This window comes from Bidens hawaiensis, unplaced genomic scaffold, assembly GCF_021521415.1.
Source record: "Bidens hawaiensis isolate Kalapana, Puna unplaced genomic scaffold, B.hawaiensis_p1.1 tig00009067_1, whole genome shotgun sequence".
Taxonomy (NCBI): domain Eukaryota; kingdom Viridiplantae; phylum Streptophyta; class Magnoliopsida; order Asterales; family Asteraceae; genus Bidens; species Bidens hawaiensis.
In genome coordinates, this window is record NW_027491664.1 from 414798 (window position 1) to 433232 (window position 18435).

Consider the following 18435-nt stretch of genomic DNA (forward strand, 5'->3'; position numbering starts at 1 on the left):
CACTCATGTCAGGTTTTGAACCATGGTCTTCACTCCCAAATGCGAGAGCCTTTACCAACTTAATTTGTACTTTTCATCATTACATTTAACCGTATAGTTTTCATCTTTTATAAGTTTGTCTTCATTCTTAGCCCCAACACTTTTCCACTTTCAACTTTTGTCCAAATACTATTAATCTTTTACATATTTTTCAGTTAACGTTTCAGTCTAAACTTTGTGAGTTAACATGTTGCAACACGCACTTGTAGTTCAACATTTTTACGTATATTTTTTCCCGTTTAACGGCCCCATTACAAAGTGAAGTTCAACGTTTTTACGTCAATCTTTCCCGTTTAACGGCTCTATCGCAACAAGCTAGTTTAATTCTACAAAAGAACACTAAGACCCTTTCCCTATGATTAATCCAACCTTCTTATGTATTCCAATTTCCAACCACAAGTTTTCCATCTTTCTCAAGTTACTAACTCAAATATTTTCCTTGTTACTCTTCATTTGCCAATTTTTAAATTTCAAATATTTTGCATGGTCCCACATGTAAAAAATAATTTTTTTTGGGTAAGTTTTCTTACAGCCCAATTGAGAGTAGGAGGGCAATATAACTTTAAACTGGGGCCACATGACATTGCATAAAATTAATAGAAAAACACCAAAGTTAATTTCATTTTGAAGTGCTATTCTTCAAAGAAACAGTGCCTGTTGTGATTGGTTGGAATTTGATGCTTTACATATTCATTAAGATAAATAAAAGTTAATTCTCCATAATCTCCATTTACGTACACCCCTAACCTCGAATTAAGTTTCGAGTTTAAATTGCTTGTCGAAAAGCTCAGCTTTGTTGTAACATTAACATGAACGATAAATACATCATCACATATATATTTTGTTTAATATAATGAATACACTGTTTTCTTTTACAAGGTTATAATAATCTAGTTCTAAGGAGATACAAAGCGGAGCATGTGAGTAATTACAGTGTTGTGTTGGAGATTAGGCATACATCATACATATTCTCTTCTTCTCCTTTCCCTGCATCCAATACAATCCACAATGAACTTATTTTAATTCAATTGTTAAACTTTATATAAAATAAAATGTAACGAGAAGTCATTAACTCACCAACTTTGGCTGTGATTCCCGGGCCAAAAAAGGAAGCGAATTTTTCCTGTGAAACAATATTGTTTTGACGTGTTAGTTATAGATCGCGTATATATGTGGCCAAATCAACATATCCGAAACTACTGCAATCTTTTGTATGCTTAAGCCTCGTTAATTAATATACCGAAATTATGTATAGATTATATTCTAGTAGTTGCTAAAAATGCTCACCTGTCTCTTCTCAAAATCAGCCAACTCAAGTGCTTTTGCCTCGAACACCAACACTAAACTATATTTACCATCTTCAGTAACCTAAATCATCATACCCAGGTTAAAAAGTAATTAACTGGCATCTTCGATTACAGTTATGTGAAACGGTTTTAAAAAAATGTTGATAAAAGTCAAGAGGTGGCTTACTTCTTCACGGATTTTTTGTAAAACGGGAGCATTTCTTCTTGCTACGCCTCCACCCTAAACCAAATGACGACATATACCGACATTAGCCAGTGTATAACTGTAGTCTGCAGAATGTTGAAGTTTTGATAGCACAATGAAGTGTATTATTAGTGGTTACATTTTTTAGTATTTAGAAATTATATTTTTTGTGATATGAAAAGGCTGCATCTAATAAACGCCTGCACACGATGTATGTAAAAGCTAGAACTTACCAGACCATACTGGAATATACGTTTTAAAGCCTCATCCAAATGTTGCTCATCCCCATAACGGTATCTGATAACATCATCTCTAACCTAATACAAAGGACGCGTGTCAAAAGTATTCACTATATAGCATTAACATCATATTGCAAAATTAATCTTTCTAACCTGCTTAAGTATTGGAGTTGCACATTTCTCTCTCAGTGTCTGAGCATCAGAGTATGTCAAACATGGTACTGGTTTGAGTTCTGCATACTGCAAACATGGAAAAAGTTGCAAGCATTTACAAACAGCTTATGCTTTATGAGAACTCAATATTGTAATTAGGTTAATTCCCATTTCCCACATAATGCTAAATTATAAATATTTTAATGGTTTACCTTAAGAGCCATCCCAATAATTGACAAAGGAAATCCATATGTTAACATCAATGCAGACCATTCAGATCCAGGGAGAATATTGAAGTATGCTCCAAAACCGTAACTGTAACGCGTGTACAACACGATGTCAAAAAATGAAACCTATGTACTACTTTGGAAATGTAACTTAAAGCATAGAGTATGATCAATGGCGTTTGGTGCTTACGATAGGAGTGATAATCCAAGTCCCAGTCCAATAACACCAAAGGATACCTGCAGAAAAGAGTTGATAAAAGACAATTCAGCAATTTAAGGATACTGATGCAATGGTTAGAAATGTGGTTGAATTAGGAGTGCAAACGAGCTACTTGATCCTGGATTAATAAAAAGCTCGAAAGAAGTCGGGCTTTTTTGAGCTCGAGCCGAACCTGAGCCTCAAATAGAGCTCGCTTAGTTATCAAGCCCGGGCTAAAGCCTTGTATGGAAAGCTCGTTCAGGCTCGTTGACGAGCCTTGTGGATATTTAAGTTTGACCTCTTTTGGACTTTTAGAAAAAAGCTCGAAACGAGCTGAACTCGAGCTCTCGTAAATCAAAATGAAGTGAGCTGGAGCTTGGGCTCATCTCGTTTACACCCTTAGGTTGAATGACTTAACAATAATCCACAGTAAAAGCCTAAATTCTATCATCTTATTACCTATTTGTTTTAAAATGTAATAATTAAATCTTAACTTGTAATTATGATATAGACGAGTATGCATGCATCTATCCCCAAAATGGCAGATTGTAATGAAATTGATGTGCATAAATAGATAAGTAAAGTAAGTATCTATCCAGTCTTAATATAAAAGTAAGGGTTACCTTTGCTAGGGAAAACTCATCGTCTTCAACAATGGACTTGGTAGCGGTTGCAGGAACCGAGGAATCAGCTGCTCTAACGATAACTAACTTAAACCTCCTAAGGAAATGATCCTCCTGATTAGTAGTGAGGTATCTAGAGTTCAACGACGGAAACTGATTGGAAGAAGAGATTGATTGGTGGTGGCCGGAGAGAATTAACCGATTAGAACAGATGATGTTACCGCCTCCGCTGATTGTTGCGGTGGTTAATGCTTTCATTGCCATGGACGGATGGAGTTCGTGATTGTGATTGATTAATCTCACACACTCACACTCACACTCACACTCACAGAGAGGAATAAGAGGATATCGTTAGTCGTTAAACAAACAACAACAAGATGGATTAAGTTTCGTTCCAACCGCCAGATTTCTACTGACGTGGCAATCTCTTAACTACAGATTATTATTATTATTATTATTCGTTTCAGGGACACTTTATTTGTCTTACCAAGTTTTCTTTCGGTTTTACTAATGAGTAATAATAGGTTAGTAGACATGATCATTTCTGAAGAGGAAAACATCCATGCTATAAGTTGTGTAAAAAAATAAAAACTTAAATATGTATTTACTCTTTCAATCAACATATCACTTTATATTTATTTATCATCTTATCTAGTGGTGGATCCAGTTCTCACAGGGGTCGGAATTTCTTTATCTATACATAATTAACCATCGCTATATAAAATTTTTTTTCGTCCGGTTCGACAATCGGGTCGGGCTGAATTGCGTCAGTCATATATATAAAAAAAATGATAATCAAACAAAGAATTATATAACAAAAGAAAAGTACGAGAAACTTTATTATAAATGCATAATTATTGAGCAATATATCTAGCTTTTTTACACGGGCTTTCATTTTCTGAAATATAACCAAAACATTATCTAGTTTGACATTTATAAGCAAGTTGTTTTTTAATGAAATAAATAAAATCATCGTTTAAACTCTCATCACCATATGATTACGTAAATTGGACTTCAGGTACTCCATCGCCGAAAAGCAAATTTCAACGCATACGGTTGCAATGAGTAATAATGATATGAGAGGTAACTTCAATTAATGAATAAACAATACACCAACGCAAATGAAGTAATTGAGCAAAATAATGTATAGCTGAAACATTTTTTAGATTAAAACACTTAATTCATTAAATTTACATGATCTATTACTTCTGCCATCATACTTCTTTTTTTAATTAGCTTAAACGTAGATTAAGTTGGGAGTTTGAGACTTGTGCTTATAAATTGAGCATAGATTAATTGAGCATTTGAGCTTAAACTTGTATTTAATTATTTCCTACTAAACTCAACTTTAGTTGGAATGTTATTTATATATATTTATATAATTAAACTTGTAAATATGTCAAATAAAAATTATTGGGGTCGGTCTCAAATTTCATAAGGTTGTTCTCGAAATCCCAACAGGGTCATTGTGCCGTCCTCGAAATCACACAGGGGTCGGGGTCAAAATTATACAGGGGTCGATCGGGATTTTAACACATATATACTAGTAAAATAAATTTTGCACAGGGGACGGAGGACCCCACCTTAAAGTGTGGCTACGCCACTGATCTTATCCCAACATCTATACTATAGTTTGTTTGATTAAAATACATCATATACTACGTGCACCAATATATGGAATCCGCAATAAGCGGGCTTATTTCAATCAATAAAACATTACGATGTAGTAGCAAGCACGCGTGATTACCTAGGGTCTTATTCATGTTTTCATGTGACATTTGTATTAAGTTATCAACAAACCAGCCTTGGAACTCTCAAAGCATCTAGAACCATAGTAGTATAGAATGGTTAATAAGACTATATGTTTTTTTTTTAAAAAATGATTGGTTGAGCGCAGTGCTTGCCCAATCATATTGGAGGCTTAAAGCAAAGTAAGCTTCACATAGCTCAAAAAGTTTTGGTCCGGGCTTTCGCCCTTTGTATTTTACATGATGGAACCCGTAAAATGCGTAATAAATTTTAAACTAGATGGTTATTTATAATCAAATAAAGTTGGTTATCTCATATTAAAACAAAGTTGGTTAAGTGAGCTTGACCTACTAGGCCATAAAATAACTCATATCAATTGCATCAGTTAACGTTTTCACGGCCATGTTGTGTATCAAAAGAATAAAAACATGTGTAAAAGAAAGTAACGAAGATCACATATTTAGAGGAAAAATACGAAAATAGACATACTTTTATGACACCCAATAAAAAAAATTAATATCTGATTTACAGCATATGAAGAATCTGATAAAGTTATGAAATATTTATTCGCTCAATATTATCATGTGCAATGTAAGGCCCTGTTACCGGTAGCCCTACTTTCGTGTTGGATTTACTCATAAACGCAGTTCTAAATATCAGAGTTAATTAAAACATTCGCGGAATATAAAAGCTTTAAAAAAAACATTTCATAACAAAACACATATTGTCTTAAAACATCATCTTGTCTTTCAAAATAACCGAAACATTAAACTTAAACGTCTTGAGTCTTCCGATGCCAGCCTCTTATTCAGTGCCACGTGTCTCCTCAAGCGAGCTGCCTCATCCTACTCACCTGCGTGCATACTAAAAGTCAGCTACGCTGAGTGAGTTCTAGTTAAACATACATTATACAATATACACAAACTTATATTCATTCATTCATACTTTCTTTTGTATTAACTTGTTTTCATATCTTACGTTATAAAGAGCATTACGCCCTACATTCCTCGAGTATTATTAGGGCTCGGTACCCTCCTTCCTCGAGTATTATTAGGGCTCGGTACCCTCTTTCCTCGAGTATTATTAGGGCTCGGTACCCTCTTTCCTCGAATATTAGTAGGGTTCGATTCCCTCTTCGTTACCATACAACCATACATCATACCTCGAGTATTATTAGGGCCCGGTACCCTCTTCGTAACCATACAACCATCCAACCATCATTTTCTTCTTTTATTAACTTTCACATTCATACACATAAGCATACATATCATACTTACCTTATACGTAGCGTTACAACCTGACAGTACGTGCAATATCCGAAGATCGTTCACGTACCATCAAGCAATCATTCATACATTTCACATTATTCACATAAGGCATACACTTATCTCTTAGGATAAACGTATTAACAAACGTATTGAGTATGCACACAGCCCCGAAAACATAACACATAAATGGGGCTAGAAACTCACCTGAATCCTGTTACGCTCTCTGTTAATCGTTATTCCCTTCTTGAGCTGTGCACGGCTAACTGTATAATAATTACATGTATCAATTAACTACTACTACTCATGTTGTATTTCTATCTTTATATAACCCACAACGAACGGGGGTCCGGGGGCAGCGCCCCTGGCAGCGGGGTCTAGGGGCGGCAGCCCCTAGCGGGTCCAAGGGGCAGAGCCCCTGGCTGGGGTCGAGCTGCCAGGTCAGCTTGGAAAAATTTTATTTCCATTAACTGTCTTAACACATTTTTCATTAGGATTTAATTTATTTTCTAATTTGCTAACTCCAGTGAACTTATCATGAAGCGAACTTAACAATAAGCGAACTTAATATTAAGCGAAGTTAAGCATTGAGCGAACTTATCACCAGGCGAAGTTAAGGCTCGGCGAACTTAGCTTTAGGCGAAGTTATCATTGGCGAACTTATCACCAGGCGAAGTTACAGTTACGCGAACTTGCTTGCAAGCGAAGTTAAGCTTGCAGGCGAAGTTGAGCTTTGCAGGCGAAGTTAAGCTTTGCAGGCGAAGTTATTCAGTTCAGCTACGGGTTTGGTTTTTATCAAGCATTTTGGCGATTTTAATACCCTTGTTATGGTTCGACATCACCCACTAACGTTCCCTAACCGTTTTCGTTCGTATATATATCACGTATATACTATAAAGCTTGGACCTTTAAGCTTAAGAACGTTCAATACAAGATCTACGGTTTATCTTAAACGAACCGTACATGTTTATGGGTTTATTAGGTTCGTCCTAGCATCAAGTTCGCTACTTTACGCTTCGTTTAGATCCGATCTATTATCGTTTCAAGTTTCAAGGCTAAACGTTCAATAAAACGTAAAATTTAAAGGTCAAGAACATACCTTTTGTGCTTGTTCGATCTTGGTTAGCTTGTTTGGGAACTCTAGATCTCGTGTAATAAAGATCTAATATCAACTAACGTTTAATCTCTCTCGGATCTTGCTCGTTTCTCTCTCTCGGCCACCGGCCGTATGTGGTGGTGTATGTGTTTGTGTTTTGAATGTATAGAGAATAAGATGGAAATGAATGATGGTTTAGGGTTTAAGGGTGCTTTAAGGAGGTATTTATACCCCTTAAGGCTCATGGACCTAAGGCCCATTACCCTTAATCCATCTTAATTAAATCCAAGTCTATGATCTTTTCCATATTAGACGTTAGTTAATATTATTAAACGCACGACAATTTAACGCAACTTTCTTTATTTATTAGAATATTTAGGATGATACATGCAAGGAAACTTGGTGGAGACTTTTACTTTTCCTTATTAATATCACCTAACTTATATAATGTTATAGTTCACGAGTTTTATATAACTTAACGTACTACATGCGGGTATTCTCAAATGATCAATACATTTTATATACTTTTTGTAATTTTATTTTAGACCAACATCCGTAAAAATATCACATATTTGAGTTTTCTTTTCATTAATTCAAAACCTTTACTATCTATAATCTAATCAACTATTAAATGATTTTATAATATATTCTAATCTACATACTATTGAAAAAAGAAAGAAAAAAAAACTCCTAAGAAATTTTAAGAAAAAGGCGGTGACGTTGGATGAAACGGGGGTTTTTCGTAAAAATAATTTGAAAATCTTGCCACTAAACCACATAGAAAAATTAAAATTGAATTTGAATTTAAGCTTAGACCATATATTTAATATAATTATTTTCAGAAAAATGGGGGGCTTGAATATTTTGTGGCCTAAAACTGTGACTTCACATGCTAATATGCTATTAAGGTAGGGCCACCACGGGTTGAGCGGGGCAAATGACCCGCGTGGGGGTGGTGCATTTTGTCCTAAATACCCGTACTCATATTCGTACCGTACCTGTACACGTACCTTTAGCCGTACCGATTTATCTTATTCGGTATGGGTATTGGTACTCATTTTTGTTGAATTTTGGTACAGGTACAATCGGGTACATGTACAGGTACAGGTACGGTACGGGTACATTTGGTATTTTGTACCTGTTTGAAGTATATAAAGGTTTAATTGAGATTCTTCATATTTAAGATATAAAATAAATTCTCCAACCATGTTATTATTGAACAAGTACGAACGTTTCTTCGAAATTAAATAATATAACATCCAAGACTTGAACCAACAAACAAATCACTTAAAGTCGGCGACCGAATTTGGGTTCTATAATACTATCTTATCATTAAATCGACGTCAATTTGGTACATGTACTAATTTGGTACCCGTCACGCACCTGTGAAAGTACCGATACCCGAACTAATTCAGGTTGTTTGTTACTCATACCGGAACCGGTTTCAAGATCGTTGAAGATTTAGAAATAAAAAGGCAAAGTGGTACAAAAACGGGTACTGTACCGAAATACCCGTATCATACCGAAAAATTTGGTACGGGTATTGGTACATGTTTTTATTGATTTTTGGTACGAGTACAATCGGGTACAGGTACGGATACGAATACGGGTACTGTCCACGCTCATCCCTAATTTGCACCCCTTCACTAGTGACACTGAGGCGGGGTTCAATGAGCTTACAAGCGCCATTTTGCACCCCATGACCAAAATGGTGTATACCGGATGGTGTTCGGGTTGGTTCTAAATTACCATAAACTACCCAAATTAATGGTACCATTACCATCGACTCAAGATCCTAGTGAGAGCCAATGAAACCTCCCATCCTCCTCTCTCCTCTCCAAACAAAAACATAGCTCTCTTCTCTCTTCTCAATGAGCACTACTCCCTGATTTTGATACCCACACAAAGTACCCTCAAAGGGTGGCGACAACGTACCCTAAGCTACCCTTGAACCTGATAGGGGTACCCGCATGGTGCCCGTCTACACATACAAGATTCAATGTACTGTAGGTTCATTAACCGATCCAAACCAACACAACAAACAACAGTACTGATATCCGCTTCGCCATGTTTGATTGTTCTGGACTAATGCATGATCCTATTCTCAATAACTAGCAAATACAACCAAGTAACAATATTACCAATAAGAAACCTCGGTCATCCGTCCAAAGATCAAAGAAACAGTACTTAAAACAACTTAATATTCATGTTGGTCGAATAAAAATCAGGATTTCAAACATAAACATGGTAATAATGCAGACAAAAGGTTTTATAATTTATGTGCAGCAGATAGCATGAGACTGCACTTCTGGAAAAGTAAATGTCTTATTATTATTCAATAAACACCACCATTTAAACTTCTGGTGAATCCTATACTCCCATTGTTGACTCCAGTCCCAGAAGCTCAAATAGTCACAAATATGTCTTTAAAGTGTTCAGGAGCATGTCACTTGCTTAGGCGGCATGAAACTCAAACAGCACTCCACCAAACGGGTTCCATAATATTCTCTGTACAGAAGTAACACATGAAGACGCATAAGTTGATTTAATCCACAATTAAATGCTGCGGGAACAGAAACTACACAAATCTGTCAATTTTAATCCATAAATTACTAGATTCTGATATCTATAAAGTCAAAAGTAAACTATTTTCTAAAACCTAGGGGGTACGAAGGAATAAGAGACGTGTTTTGGTCTGACAACATGAATATTTCATACAGGGAGGAAGTTTTTAGTCCATACCTTCAAGAGCACAGTGTCCACAGAAACATTCGCACTACATGAAAGTATAAGTGACAACTGAAGCTCATGATTGGACAGATATAACAATGAAATGATGGTTGGAAGAGAACAAAATGGCATCCACCTGCAAAGGTATACATATCATTATAGCAGTAATAAATAACTTAACAACCATGTGTTCAGTTAGCAACTAGTTCAATATGATTCAAGATCATTAATAGTTTAGTGAAAATAAAGCTTTTAAAAACTTGTTTGAAGCCTTAAGACTCTAGATAAAGGTAAGCTTTTAATTTGTATGTGTATCTCATAGTAGTTTGCAAGAGTGAACAGTTTGGAACAAATTGTGAAATATGCAGATACAGAAGAAAAAAAGAATTGTTAACAGTCTACCACCTGTATTTGTGATGGTAATTGTCAAGGCTAATGTAGAAACTTACTCTTTAAACAAAAAGATCAATCAAGGATTTCATAAGCGGAAAAAGTCATCAATGTGTGATTGAAGATATACGTCCTGAAAATCCAAATTCAAAATAAGAAGACGAAAGAGAATAAAGAAATCAATCTCCAAGAAAACATAAGTTAAAAGATCATGTTTGTAGCATGGCCACGATGTACAAGTCATATGATTAATTACTATAAACCGAAAAGATAAATGAGTATATACCAGATTGGAAAGAAAAACAGCATCATTAAGATATTGCATAAGCAAAGATGTTATTGGCTGCAAAAATAAAAAAGGTAATCAATAGAACTATAAACAAATCAGCACCGGCAGCCGAGACGATTAAAGAAATTGGATATCATAGAATTCATTTTTAATAAACATACCTTGTCCAAGCAACAATATTGCATTTGCAGACAAGGGAACAATTTCTTGAATCTTTTCACTTGTAAATATAACTTGAGTGGCTGGCAAAGAACCAATCAATTCATAGTAAAAGATACCAACACTTTATATTAACATTCAAAGCAATGTAAATCATTTTAACCTAACACAAATCAATATCAAAGGTCCTGATATGCATACTATCTGTAACACAAACCACTAAACTCCATCCAAGTATATAAGGTTGCCAACCAAAAAAACAAACCCTTGGCAGGGAGTCTTGCTATAATAACTAAGGTGTGTTAACAAAAAGAAAAAAAAAGTGTCATTTATGAGCGATGACTATCAAGCATGATCATATGGAACAAAACAAAAAAACATAATTACGACTATGAAAGGGTAACCGGTATGAACAACTAGCTAACAAATTATACATATCATAAAGGGTTAACATAACGAACGAAATCTATCAACAAAAGCTGTATAACTCTGTTGACAAATTATAAGAAAATCCATTTTGAAAAGTAAAAAAAAAAAGTTTAGTACCTGAGCGTTGAATCTTTTCTTCAATGTTGGTTTCATATTCATTGGCAGCAGTAGAATCCGTATCCGATAAAATTATAGCATGTATAGTATATTGTCCATCTGACAGCCAAACAGTTTTAGGACCTGCAACTTCAGAAGAATCATGTACAAGAATAACAATAATGTCAGTATTTCAATCAAGTATTTGCACTATAAAATCAAACAAAACAAAAAGTTGCAACGCTGCATTAGGTTTTACAATAAAGATAACAGGTAAAAGCAACATACTTGTAGACTCATCAGGAAAAACTCTGAACTTTCATGGTGAGAGTCAACTTCTTCATCTCATGACCGGATTCTGATCCAGACGCATGATTGGATAATGATAGCAGGTACAGTTCTCCATCAGAGTCCAAAACAAGAAACTTATTATGTGCTAAAAACTGAATGGAAACCGCCTTTATTGACATCATCAACGGTCCTTTTGAGGATTCGTAATCCTCAAACTCTTTGCTCTTAAATGGCACAAATCTAACTCCATATTCTTGCGAGTTTTGCCTCAATTTCAAAGGCTTCAACTTTGCTGTCAATATACAATGTATGGGCAGACAAAATATCAGTCATCTATAATAATGCGCATAACGTATGATCCTAAGCATCCATAACTCTAATTCCCTAAACTATTATATTGCATTAAGCGCGATATAACTTACCAGCACTATCATAATGTTTCCCAATCTTTTCTTCCGTGCTGCCATTAACTTTCCCGGTTTTCGCATACAAACCCGAGCCTCCATTAATTCCCGAAACCATTCCATTAACCAATTTCAACTTCTGAACCTTCGACTTATCCAATATCTTATCCGATACCTTCCGCCCCTTCACAAGCGGCCGCAACGGAAAAACCCTAACCCCACCCTCCTCCCCCAAAATCAAAAACCCCGTCGAAACACAAACCGAAAACACGGGCAATTCACATTCAATCACCGCCGTTCTCATCAACTTCACCATCTCCATCTCCCACACCCTTCACCGCGAAAACCCTAACTTTCCGATCCGAAACCGAGTACATCGCAAACACATTCATCGACGCGGCAAGCTTAACCGACACACCGTGATTCACCTTAACCAAAACCCCTAATCTCTTCTCATCAAAGACTAAATCACTCTGATTGCACATAACCCTAACCCTAGCGAATTGGTTATCGTTCCGAATAATATAAAACCGTAACAGTATTGAGCTTCCGGCAAGGTACGGAGAGGAAACAATAAACATTACATCGGTATCGGTGGTGGTACGGAGGCGGAGGACGGTGGCTGAGGATGACGGTGGCGATACGACGGTGGTGGTGGTGGCGGTGGGAGGTGGTGGTGAGAAGGGTGAGATGTGAGGGTAGAGAGAGAAGGAAGAGTCGGAGTGCATGAGAGCAAGAGAGAGAGAGGTGGGGTCGTAGATGACGGAGGAGACGGTGGCGGACGGTGGTGGGTTGAGGCGGAGCTGCCGTGCGTGAGTGAGAACAACCATTAAAGTGACGGAGGAGAGTTAACGGTGAAGTAACGGTGGCATTAGAAAGTCAACTGGTGTTCTTGTGAGGGTTTGATTTTCATTTGAAGGAAAGATTAGTTTCTTACAAACCCCCTTCGTGTTTCAAAGTTTTTTAACTTTCAACCCCTAGTCGAGCTCAGGCTCGGCTTAGCTCGTTTACACCCCTAATCACATGACGTTTGCCACTAAAGAAATAGAAATGTCGTTTATTTGTTTATTTGTCTCAAGGTTTTGATAACTATCATATCGAATCTAAAGATGAAATGGAGTTAGCTAAAATCTAAACATTGAGTTATTCTTAGTTATTCTGGTTCAATCAACCCTAATGTACTACTTAACAATTCTAATGATGATTACTTCTATGTAATTTTTTACCAGCGAACATACATCTAGTAATACTATACTATACTATACTCTTAATTTTATACAATTGTTTATTTCAAACCCTTACCCTTAAAAAGAGATAAATTTTTAACAATAAACGCAAGCACTATTTATAATCATACTCCTAAAGTTACAACACTATTCACTACAGTTTTTAAACCCAAAATAAAAAACATCATTTAATCATTATCTATGCAGTTGATATCGACGATATAAATCATCAATATATCAGTGATATATCGGTTATCGGTCTTTGGCGATATATAAATCAAAATATTGGTTCATAATATCGGCACCGATAATATCGACGATATTGGACTAATATTTGACCAATATATCACCGATATTCACAATGTTAGTGTTTTAAGTCTTAATTATTAACTTTTAGCGTTCAGTGTTAGTGTTTTAAGTCTTATCAATTATTTCTTGCTACGATTGTTAGTGTTTTGCAATTTGCAAAAGGTTAATTTGTTAATGGTGTGAGACTATACTGAATTATTAGTGTTAGATTGTTATATATAGAAATTTTACATGATATTAAAATTACCGATATTCCACCGATATCTCACTGCGATAACCGATATCTCAGGTATCGGTCATTGACCGATATCTGATAGTTTTACGCATTAACTGTTAAGATCATTATGATATCACTAGGCTAAAAAGTCTTTTATGGTTACTTCTAAAGGTGTATAACAAAATGCTATACATGTGTAGTTAAAAAAGAATGATTTTGTTTCCCTGATCATGACTCATGTTTTCAGTTTAAAAGTTACGAAAAACTAAAAGTTAAAAGTCACCCTCCATAAAATACTATGTTAAAAATGATGTTAACATGCATCTATTTAACTAAAAGTCACATTTTAAAAAAAGTTCTCTCTCATTTTCTAAAAACACTCACATCTAATTCTTTACCTTTATCTTTTATCTCACAAACACATATTTTATTATGTTTCTTGTTTTTTATACATTAACAATAACTTGATACGAATGACTTTTTCTTTTTTTTTACTTTCGGGTTGAGACAGAAAAATGGTGGATGAGATCTAATATGTTTTTAAAAGATTTTTTTTATATGTTAAATATGAAAAGAGAAGATGAACTGGTTGTGAACGCTCAAAGGTTTTTAGAAGAATTTTTTTTGTATTTTAAAGATGAGAAGATAAGATGGATTGATTGTAAATGCTCAAAGGTAAGAATGTTGACATATTGATGATTTTTATCAAAATTTAGTGTTGCATAAAAACGTTTTGGTTTATTTTACTTTATATTTATTAAGTGAAGGACAGATGTCCGAGCTATATTCTGTCTATAGACCGACATCTTGTACAAACAATTGTACTTGGTCTTGTTATCATATATTTTAAAGTTACTAATTTTGAATTTACGTAGTATTTTTGTTTTTAAGCAATGATTGTGGTTTATTTGTTTAACTGTGGTATTTATGTTTATGAGCAATTCAATTACATACTTCACACGTTTGTCGATTCGATTGGCTTATCTTGTATATTTTTTCTACGTGTCACTTAGAGATGATGGGGCATAAATACGAATAGAGTGTATGTTTCTCAAAACACATGGCAACAACGTTGCCATCTTTGTGGGTATGATACATGACTTCTTTCCATAACAAAGATTTGTCACATAAAGTTGATTCATTTTTTACCTTTATTATACTTGTAGAACTAAAAAAGAAACAAAAAGTTATAACGTACTTGTGCATATGTATTGCCACTAATTTTGTGATTTGCATATATTTACGGTAAAGATGAGGTGGCAATGCAGGATTTAGCGGTACATGGATAGTATGAATAAGTGTCATTTTCCCTCTTATCTCTTAGATTCCTTAAGAATATGCTCCATCGGGCGTAGTGATAAATCATAGTTGTATTTTCTCTTTTATGATATAGAAGATTTCGTGTAATATAAATATACATTGTTGGTTTCTTTTAAACTAGCAACCTTTTAGTTGATCGATTATTGACATACATAACCCGAATCAACATATATATATTCATGTCAAACCGAAATAAAAAATACAAATAACGTTATTAAAAATGGAAAAAGTACTAAACTAGGGCCTTAAATTTTTGTTTCATTTGGTCCTCAAAATTGAGCCATAGTTGACGGGATAGAGACAGAGGAATGGTAGAGCATGAGCATTCTCAATTGGTTCTCCATCTTCAAATCTAAAATTACACTAAAAATCACTATTTTTCACTCTTTTTCAATTATATAACATTTTTTATACCTTTATCATCATTACGTTTTCTCTTTACTCTACTCGCAATTACATTCAAAAACAAAAGATTATGAAGGGTGAACAATGTTTCTTCAAATTTAACCATGAGCAGTAACATCTTCTTGTTCTTTCACTCACAATCACTCTAAGCACACCTTAAAAAATAGAGAACACACTCACATAATATGAAGAACCCATTATGAATGTTCTACCAAAAGAACCAATACAAAACTCTCTAGAATTTGTTTGTGAAACGATAATAATGTTTACTACATATGCCTTCTTTCTTCATCTCGGTATCCGTTTCTAAATCTGAAAATGACGAGTATGCAGCAAAAACCCTCTTACCTGACCCACAACATGATTTGTTTTGTGTCTTCCTCACCAAGGACCGACATGAGACCTTCACACACGACCATAGCACGATTATTGGACAGCATACGCATAAACACGCACCACAAGCGAATTATGTTGCTTTGTGACAACACTTTTGTTCCTTGCAAGAAATCGAATTCGTTGAGTTCATAATTTTTGATTGAGTTCATACATTTTTCCTTTTATATAGTTTGGCTTTCGCCTTTTTAATCACTTGGTTTTTAAAAGAGGAATACGATTCCAACATATCCTGTGTCTTTTTGGTGCCCCACTTGGACATTGGACAAAACCACCCACAAGCTTAGCTAACTCGAATATTACCTCTTGAATTTTATAATGTGTGTATCATTTTACATTTCCGGATTGATATGATATTAGTTCATTTCAATTTCAATAGTTGATGAACAACAAAAATAGAAGAAATGACTCGTTAACATGGCGGCGTCTCTTCTCCATATATAATACCCCTTCTAACCCCAACATGGTGTGGGAGGCGTTATCATGCCAATGTAGTGTTAGGATTTTCGCCATCGTTATAATTGTTGGTGGTTATTTTCTCTACTAAGTTAATATATACATTTAATGATCATTGGTCACGGTTTCATAAACTAATATAATTGGTTGGAAATTCACGATTTATTTTAGACAAATTGGTTTTAATAATCTTATTTTTTTACAGTTGGTTGATAATAATCCTACCTCAGAGAATAGTTGTCAGTGGTCCCAACTTACACACTAATTGTTTTCATTGGACACGCGTTAAAAAAATAATTAACGCCATTGAGTTTTTTCCAAATTTCAAACTGACATTTTAGGACTTTTGATTAAAATGAGGATATGAGTCGACTGATGTAAAAATTACCTCGAAGCGGTGCTCCAAACATCTTGATTTTTGTTAATTGGAAGTCTAAAAACCCAAATTTGAAGCACTATTTCGTCGTTTTGGACCACCATATATGTCTCTTCTTCTTACATACCCATTAGTCAAGTCACTTTTACAAAATTGAAGTCAGAGTTGTTTGTATTTTCAAATCAAAACGGAAAAAAGTATCTCCAAATTGTGTAAAAATTTACATATAGGTAAACGTTAAAAACTAAGTGGGGGTGTTCAGCGTGAAAGATACTCGTGGTAGGTCTCAATCAGCGGCGGATCTAGAAGAAAAGCTGAAAAGTGGCGCAAGCTACCCCTCAACCTATGCTAGATCTGCCCCGGGTCAAACCACTTGATGGAAACTTGCTTCCTAAAATGGTTCATGATAATATCTTCGGTTGATACAACATGATGTCCAAAGTCCAATGTAAAACTTTGCAAACGTATCTTTATTCATGTTTTCAAATACAATAGTGGTTACCAATGGTGATTATGTTCAACGTCCAGCAGTCGATGAACGATAATGCGTTTGCGTGGACAACCTTAGTCTAGAGATTGTTGATATAATATTTTGACCATTCAAATGGTAACTACTAACTAGGGCGATGTTCATCAAAAAATGTCGTTAGTAGATGCTAAGGATTCTTCATACTTTTGGTACAAAAGTATATGGCTCAAGGCCCATATATAATTCAAGTGTTCTATGTAGCTAAGATCCGCTATAAACACATTCGAGCAGATGCAGATTACCGAAGATTATACATTCATGATGATAGTCAACCCTACTAAGTCAACATCGAAATCTCGAAGTTGTATAAAAAATGAAATAGTTGCATGAACCATATCTCCGTGTAACAAAAATATTATGTAAATTCGCAATCATATCAACAAGCGTAATTTTTATATTACCATGCGCATGCGTCCAAAATGTTCCCAATCATGTACCTTTAAGGGGGTGTTTGGGATTCCTTATTTTACTTCCTTATAACTTTTCATTAAGTTAATAAGTTACAAAAGTGTAACTTATGAAACTCACATTATAAGCAATCCCAAACACCTTATTACTTCTCAAAAAGTTTATAAGTTATAAGTTAGTAAAAATAAGTAATCCCAAACATCCCCTAAGTATATTGTTGTATTCATAACCAAGATTGAATCGATTACAAATCCAACCTTACGAAATGACAGAATCCTGATAAGTAACACGAATTCTAACCATTTTCTACTAATTCTCACTCCAAACTATTTCTAAATGATCCTGCAAGAATGAGTGTTATCCTAATTGTAACACTCCAGTCTGGAATGACCTAACGTCAGTTATAGAACCAAAGACCGAAGATAAGAAATCAATAATCAATATATAACAATCTGATATATTCTGAGTTTCTACAAAACTAATAAATAATTACCCTATAATTTAATAACCTTAATAACTCAACTTCTTACGGTTTTTAAAATACAACAATTCAATAATATAAAGTGAATTCTAGAACAATTAAGTTTTTTTCTTTTTCATATGCTTAAATGCCTCAATTTGTGAACTGTTTTATATATGTATCTTGTAGCTACAAACACTAACAATAATGCTAACTGCAAATGAACTAAAATAGTATAAGAAAAAAAGACTGATTTAGAATAAACGTGTAGAAAGAAAAACCCGCAAATTATTAAAGCAATTTTCATTAAATAGACCTCATATCTGCATACAGATCTACGAATGTAACATATCACCTTACAAAACACCCCACAATATTTCCTATCAAAAACACGTGTGCAAAAAAGCAGTTCAGCAATAACTCGTGAACCACACACACATTAACAAGCATAATAACATCTAAACAGT

General features: G+C 34.7%; 1 protein-coding gene and 1 long non-coding RNA gene across 3 annotated transcripts; both read right to left on the reverse strand.

The window, feature by feature from the left end:
- Nucleotides 1-849: 849 nt before the first annotated feature.
- Nucleotides 850-3278, reverse strand: LOC143530910 (uncharacterized). The gene is made up of 9 exons (XM_077026319.1): nucleotides 2972-3278; nucleotides 2340-2386; nucleotides 2135-2237; nucleotides 1923-2009; nucleotides 1764-1847; nucleotides 1513-1566; nucleotides 1327-1407; nucleotides 1117-1162; nucleotides 850-1026 (listed from the first exon to the last, which is right to left on the reverse strand). Exons 1-9 carry the CDS (start codon nucleotides 3233-3235, stop codon nucleotides 968-970), a joined length of 825 nt encoding a protein of 274 aa, XP_076882434.1. The 5' UTR covers nucleotides 3236-3278; the 3' UTR covers nucleotides 850-967.
- Nucleotides 3279-9346: 6068 nt separating this feature from the next.
- LOC143530911 (uncharacterized) lies at nucleotides 9347-11484 on the reverse strand. Of its 2 annotated transcripts, XR_013134936.1 has the most exons (7): nucleotides 11463-11484; nucleotides 11196-11318; nucleotides 10652-10732; nucleotides 10488-10544; nucleotides 10261-10334; nucleotides 9824-9947; nucleotides 9347-9589 (listed from the first exon to the last, which is right to left on the reverse strand). It is a non-coding gene; the product is annotated as an uncharacterized LOC143530911 (long non-coding RNA). The 2 variants fall into 2 exon arrangements; XR_013134935.1 differs by lacking the exon at nucleotides 11463-11484 and having other exon boundaries at nucleotides 11196-11328.
- Nucleotides 11485-18435: the final 6951 nt, after the last annotated feature.

Excerpts from the sequence above, each read along its gene's own strand:
- LOC143530910 (XM_077026319.1), bottom strand. The coding sequence starts at position 3,235 with ATGGCAATGAAAGCATTAACCACCGCAACAATCAGCGGAGGCGGTAAC. Across the intron at positions 2,387-2,971 it reads ATGAGTTTTCCCTAGCAAAG|GTATCCTTTGGTGTTATTGG; the intron begins GTAACCCTTACT and ends TCTTTTCTGCAG. Across the intron at positions 2,238-2,339 it reads CTTGGATTATCACTCCTATC|TTACGGTTTTGGAGCATACT; the intron begins GTAAGCACCAAA and ends CACGCGTTACAG.